Source organism: Daucus carota, chromosome 5 (genome assembly GCF_001625215.2).
Source record: "Daucus carota subsp. sativus chromosome 5, DH1 v3.0, whole genome shotgun sequence".
NCBI classification, from domain to species: domain Eukaryota; kingdom Viridiplantae; phylum Streptophyta; class Magnoliopsida; order Apiales; family Apiaceae; genus Daucus; species Daucus carota.
Genome location: NC_030385.2, coordinates 18180459 through 18186910, shown reverse-complemented (window position 1 = coordinate 18186910; position 6452 = coordinate 18180459). Strand labels below are relative to the sequence as shown.

Sequence of the window (6452 nt, the reverse complement as noted above, 5' to 3'; positions counted from 1 at the left end):
GGATCGGTTTATACCCGAAAAAAACGATCCCGGACCCAAATCTGGACAAGCTAAAAATAATATGATCCGGTACTTGAGCAGAGGGGTACCCGGGATCACCCGGATCATTTTACACCCCTATTAATTAGAACCCGAACTATAATTTTAATCCGGTTCTCAAATTAAATCCAACTCTTAATAACAAATAATATTTTGAACAGCACTTCCTTGGTTTTAGAGGGATCCCAACAATCAATACAATATATGTTTATAACATATAACCAACAGTAATTTCCTAAGATTAAATATTAACAATCAAAATATCTCGACTAGATTATGAATAATCAAATCCAGAATTCACTCTGTACATGCACTATGAATATAGTATTCACATCCCAAACTTGCACTATAATATAAACATTCAAAAGTAGATATTAATTTCATTAGTATTATTATCATTATTATTATCGTTAATTAAAACAATAATAATAATAGTAATAATAAAATAAAATTAATATTGTATTTTGTTTTTCTCCGAAACCTCCGTCCAAAACAGCCCCTCGGAACCTCCTCGTGACCGGCAGTGGGTCGCCTCTGCCGCCAGGCTTGCCGGAATCCGGCAGCCTTCTTCCCCAATCTCTCTCTCTCTCTCTGGACAGCTGCCCCTATCCTTTTCCATTTCTCGCGGCTGTTGCCGCTGGCTTTCACTGGCCAGGCGCGGCGACGCCGCGGCGTGCCGAGCGCCACCTCCAGCAGCCCCCTACACAGTCTCCTCCTCCCTTATCCCTCCACTTCGTCACCTCCCTCATCTACCTCCTCCCCCCGCCGCGCTTCTATGGCCGCCACAACCCCATTAACTCCCCGCGACAACCAACGCCGCCGCCATATTCCGCTCAAAACCACAGAACCCCACCTCCGATCAATAACTCACCAGCCCCAACCTCCAGTTTCAAATCCAACAATCACAGAAAATAAGTATATATACATGTATAGATACAATCACAAGCACAATTAAACATACACAACAACCAACTTTTGATTACCTTGGAATCTCGACTATGGATTTCCCCAATTTCCCCGAACCCTAGTTTCCCCTGTTTTCTATCTTCACCGCCTCTATTTCTAACCTGTTGAAAAAGCCAGCCCCCAATTCTTTTATTAAGCCCAACTGCAGTACTACGTTATAGGGGTGAGCGTGGGTCGGTTCGGCTCGGTTCCGGGATAAAACCGGAACCGCAACCATATATCTTCGATTTTTAAAATCGAAAACCGCAACCGCCGGTTCGGATTCGGATTCGGTTTCGGTTTAAAAACCACCGGTTCGGTTATAATCGGTTCGGTTTCGGTTATAAAATCGACAAATTTATAAATTAATAATAATATACGAAGAAGAACAATTGACGCGCGCAGTATAGACATAATAATCACTGTGCACTAGCCTACTTACTAAAAGACATGAAAAAGAAAACCGTAGATGATCACATAACTTTCTGGGAAACCTTAACTCATAGTTAGATCAGAGACACCGGGAGCAAAAATAAATATACAAAATAAGGGGTGGAGACGTGGAGTACTTCGGAAGTTCGGATGAATATTTTATCAGAAGGTATAATACTCTTGCAAATCAACTGCTATTCTTGCATGAGGCAGAAACTTGAATTGTTTCATTGTTAAGGCATTGTAATTTAAACACAATGTCGCAGTTTCTTCTCCCTCCTGTTTACCGTCTGTTGAACATGTTTGTGCACACCACTCTCTACAGCCTATTAAAATTTTCTGGTTACTCTTGTTATTGTTCAGCCAAAGATTTTCTTTGGACTTAAGTTGAAATTTATAAATTAAAACAAGTTGCAACTCGAGAGCCACCATCTTGTGATTCTTGAATATTCATTTCAAATTATTTTAGAATTCATATTAATTATATTTATATATATATATATGAACAAAGTTCCATGTAGTCCACATATTTACTGTAGTACCGTAGACCACGTATGTTCTGCAACTATAAAATGGCATAAAAACATTGCAAAATGTGTTATTTTGCATCTGTAAACATCATTATTTTGTTAAAAATTTTGACAATCCTAAACATTCTACAAATTAAATAGTGAAAAACACATTATTCTGCAAAACATGTTAAGTTTGCAGAACATATTTACATATTACAGAACATATGTGTTCCACTTGTCGAACATAAATGATTTTCAATTTTTTCATGAAATAGTGATAATTATTGAATGTATTTTACAAAATAACAAGTTTCATACATTTTGTAATGTTTTTATGACATTTTATAGTTGCAGAACATACGTGGTCTACGGTACTACAATAAATATGTGGACTACATGGAACTTAACTCATATATATATATATATATATTATTTAATTAATTATTTAAATAATTGTTCGGTTCGATTTTTCTCGGTTCGGTTTTAACCAATAACCGGAACCGAACCCATAACATCGGTTCGGTTTTTAATTTTTCGGTTTCGATTTCGGCTCGGTTCTTTCCGGATCGGTTTTTTCCGGTTTTTACCGGTTTCGGTTCGGTTTCGGTTTTTATTCGGTTTTTTGCTCACCCCTACTACGTTACACTACACAGCGGCTACCTCACGGGTTTTTAAAATAAAAGAATGATTTTATGAAGTTTATTTAGGGCGCTGATATATGCACACCCTTAATTTATTGTTGCACACCCTTTAACAATATTTTATTTAAAATAATCATAACTCTTTTTCATTTTACCCATTATATCCTTATGTAAATACAAAGCCTGCTTTTAGAAACTTGCGGGAAATGAACCGAGAAAACCATGGAAGATCCACAACACTCAAACCCTAAGAATACAACAAGAACACAACTTGAAATCATGGATAGAGAACTGATGCAGCTTAATGAAGTGATTGATGTGATTAAATCAAATAGTGTTGAGCATATTGCAGAAATATTTCATTCCCACAACTTTACTGAACCTGGTTCGAACGACTCGAGTGGCACATGTGATTTTCCATTCATCACTTTTTTTTCTTCTTTTTTTTTTCCTTGGATTGAATACATGACATTTAGAAAGGATGATATGCATACTCTCTGAATGATGTTGGGTATATATAACGATGTACTTAAACTGTTTGAAAAAATGCCTGTTAGAAAATTATAGTAGTTTTTGGTTAATCCATCATTGCTCATTTATTCTTTATTATTTACTAAATGATTGTGTTCTGATCGACTCTTCAAACTAACTTTTGTATTTAAACAAGTAGTTAACAAGTTGTGATTTTGTACAGGACAAGAATATAATGGACATGCGCATTTTGGGGTTAATGAATTTTTGCCTGTAATATCAACACAATACTCAGATCGCGAAAAACTTATATCAAGCATCCGTGAAGTAGCTTCAACACTTGGATTCGCAACTGTTATCAAAAAATCAAAAAAGGATCGTTATGTTAGAATTGGTTGTGATCGAGGAGGGGAATATCGCATCAATAAACTGCCAGTAAAGAAACGAGATACTACAGTGAGAAGAACAACAGGAACTCGATTGATTCAATGCCCGTTTGAAATTTGGGGTAGAAGAAAAAGTAACGGATTCTGGGAGGTTGAGATAAAAAATCTGGAACATAATCATGACCCTTGTAATGACCTGTCAGGGCATCCATCTTATCGCCGATTTTCAAGAGAAGAATTTATTCGAATAAAGGAGATGACGCTGTCTGGAATTGCTCCTCGACAAATACTGACTTCTCTCCGCCAAAACAACACAAATCTTCAGGCTATTTCAAGAAGTATTTATAAAATGCAAGGGCCAAAATTCGAAAAGACAGCTTGCAAGGACGTTCAATGATTCAAACGCTCTTCGAAGAATTAGGACAAGGTGAGTTTCTTTATGATGTAAAACATGATCATGAGGGTAATCTGTCTCATTTGTTCATTTCACATCCTAAGTCGATCACGCTTACGAAAAATTATTCTTCTGTTTTTGTCATGGATTGCACTTATAAAACAAACAAGTATAAGATGCCGCTTCTCAATATCGTTGGAGTAACAAGTTTTAACACTACATTCTTTTCTGCTGTTATATTTTTACAAAAGGAAGAAGTAGGAGATTATGTGTGGGCCCTAGAATGTTTTGTGAAAATTTTAGGACTTCAGCGACAACCTTTAACAATTGTGACAGATAGGGAGTTGGCTTTACTGAATGCAATTAAAGTTGTCTTTCCAGATTGTTCTCATCTTTTATGTGCATGGCACATTGAAAAGAATATAATGGCAAAGTGCAAGAAAAATTTCAAAACAAAAGAAGAATGGGAAGAATTTATTTTGGATTGGACAAATGTGATGAAGTCACCTGGTGAAATGTCATTTTGCAGTTCTTGGGGTCAGCTTAGGGAAAAGTATAGTCACCAAGCACTTGTCATTGCCTACATTGAAAATAATTGGCTTCCATTTAAAGAAAAATTTTTCTATGCATGGACGAACAAAGTTATGCATTTTGGAAATCATGTTACTTCGAGGGTAGGGGGTGCTCATTCTAAACTCAAGAGATATCTTCAGGTCTCCACGGGTGACCTTCGTGGTGTAAAAGATAAACTTTGTCTTCTCATAGATAATGAATTTCAAGAAATAAAGGCACAACTTTCAGATGAGAAGATACGTGTACCGCACAAATTTCAGATTCCTTTATTTAAGGAAATTGTTGGTCATGTCTCCGTTTATGCACTTGGGGAGCTTTTAAAACAATATGAGTTGTCAAAATCTGATGCCTTATTGACATGTAAAGGTAATTTTACAAGCTCCATGGGTCTTCCGTGTGCTCACGATATTAAGGGAAGATTGCTGCCTATACAACTTGCTGATATTCATCCTCAATGGAGGCTTGACATACGGTCACTTATGAGCAGCGATGGTGAGAGAGATCAGATTGAAGGTTTGCTTAAAAAAGTTTACGATAACTATCATAAATTACCTCTGACGGAAAAAAATGTCATCCATGATCAACTTTCAAGAATTGTTGATCTTTCGGTTCCATTGGCTAATGAACCTAGGACTTGCCTTCACAAAGGAAGACCGTTGGGTTCAGTGAAAAGAAGAAATGAAAGTTCTACAACTCGTGATCCTTCTCTTTTCGAAATTATGGAGAAAACTCAGAATAGGCATAGAAAAATTTAGTAAGTTAAAATTTTGATACTTAGTTATATAATAGTCTTATCTAGTGTATTTAATCTTGTTTTAGTACGTCCTAATTTATCTTAATACTTTTTAATTATTTTGTTATGTTTTAATGTAGATTAAAGGACTATGGTGTTGTGCTGCTGCAATGCTTTTGTTGCTGTGCTAGTGTGTCAAGTACTAAAAGAGGTTGGTGTTTTTAATGATAATTGCAGCTATTTACTGAAGTTTTAGGACCTGAAGATTTATGATGTTCTGGGTTGTTGACAGACTTCAAGTTATCCTGGAATCTTCCTGAAATCTTGTTTCTTGGTGTATTTTTGTGATTTCTGTGATTTCTCACAGTATGTTTTATATATAGTCCTGAGGTTTATCGTGGTTCATGTATAATCCCAACACTTGGCATTGGAGTCCATATTGTTGGTGGAGGAGGGCCGCCGAAAGATTATGTCGAATAAGTCCAAATGTGCACATCTTGGTCAATTTGTATTTTGTTAGAATTAAAATCTGACATGTATCATTAATTTTGCCACATACTAGAGGAGCTCACAGACTTAATTATCAGAGACTTTGGTATCAATAGTAGGATTATTCTGAGATATGCTTGGGGTGGTAGATTTTCTGCAGTTCACCAAATGTTCTTATTTTCTTGTTTTTCTTTGTATCCTTATGCTTGAATATTGTCTTATCCAGTGTATTTAATCTTGTTTTAGTACGTCCTAATCTATCTTAATACTTTTTAATTATTCTGTTGTGTTTTAATGCAGGTTAATGGACTTTATGGTGCTGTCTGGTAAATTTGATCTGAGCTAGCCAATATTGCGAAAATGATTATGAAGACTATTGTTCTATTTAGTCTGAGATTTTGTTGATGATGTTATCAACTCAGTAATTATAATTTTCTAGTCGTATATTTATCTAATGATGTCGAATTAATTTCTGAGCAAGTATGTAAAGTTAGTCATTTCAGTTTATAAGGAATTTATCACTCTTAATGAAAGTCTGAGACTTATTTTTGTAGTATCTCTCTTTGTTCTTCTTGTGAATTTTGATTTTGATTTAAAAAATAAAAGATAGAGGAGAAAAGCTGGTATATTGCTCAAGGATATTTTGGTCTCAAATTTATACAGGGTGTGCAACAATAAACCAAGGGTGTGCATATATCAGCACCCTTTATTTATGGGTAAATTATCAAATTAGGCACTCACTTCACATCAATATATCATCCGGGGCACTCTCGAATTTTCAGTCTCATTTGAAACACTGTTTTCAGAAATTGTATCAGTCTTAAAAGTAAAAAGTTA

At 35.6% G+C, this 6452-nt stretch overlaps 1 protein-coding gene and 1 long non-coding RNA gene across 2 annotated transcripts; one reads left to right on the top strand and one right to left on the bottom strand.

Moving 5' to 3' along the window:
• Positions 1-270: 270 nt before the first annotated feature.
• LOC108222172 (uncharacterized) lies at positions 271-1172 on the bottom strand. The gene is made up of 2 exons (XR_001806916.2): positions 1023-1172; positions 271-920 (listed from the first exon to the last, which is right to left on the bottom strand). It is a non-coding gene; the product is annotated as an uncharacterized LOC108222172 (long non-coding RNA).
• Positions 1173-2738: 1566 nt separating this feature from the next.
• On the top strand, positions 2739-5951 carry LOC135153012 (protein FAR1-RELATED SEQUENCE 4-like). The gene is made up of 2 exons (XM_064094583.1): positions 2739-2978; positions 3264-5951. Exon 2 carries the CDS (start codon positions 3820-3822, stop codon positions 5146-5148), a length of 1329 nt encoding a protein of 442 aa, XP_063950653.1. The 5' UTR covers positions 2739-2978; positions 3264-3819; the 3' UTR covers positions 5149-5951.
• The last annotated feature ends 501 nt before the right edge of the window (positions 5952-6452 follow it).

What these genes read in the sequence shown, in the direction of transcription:
- LOC135153012 (XM_064094583.1), top strand. Translation starts at nt 3,820, where the DNA reads ATGATTCAAACGCTCTTCGAAGAATTAGGACAAGGTGAGTTTCTTTAT.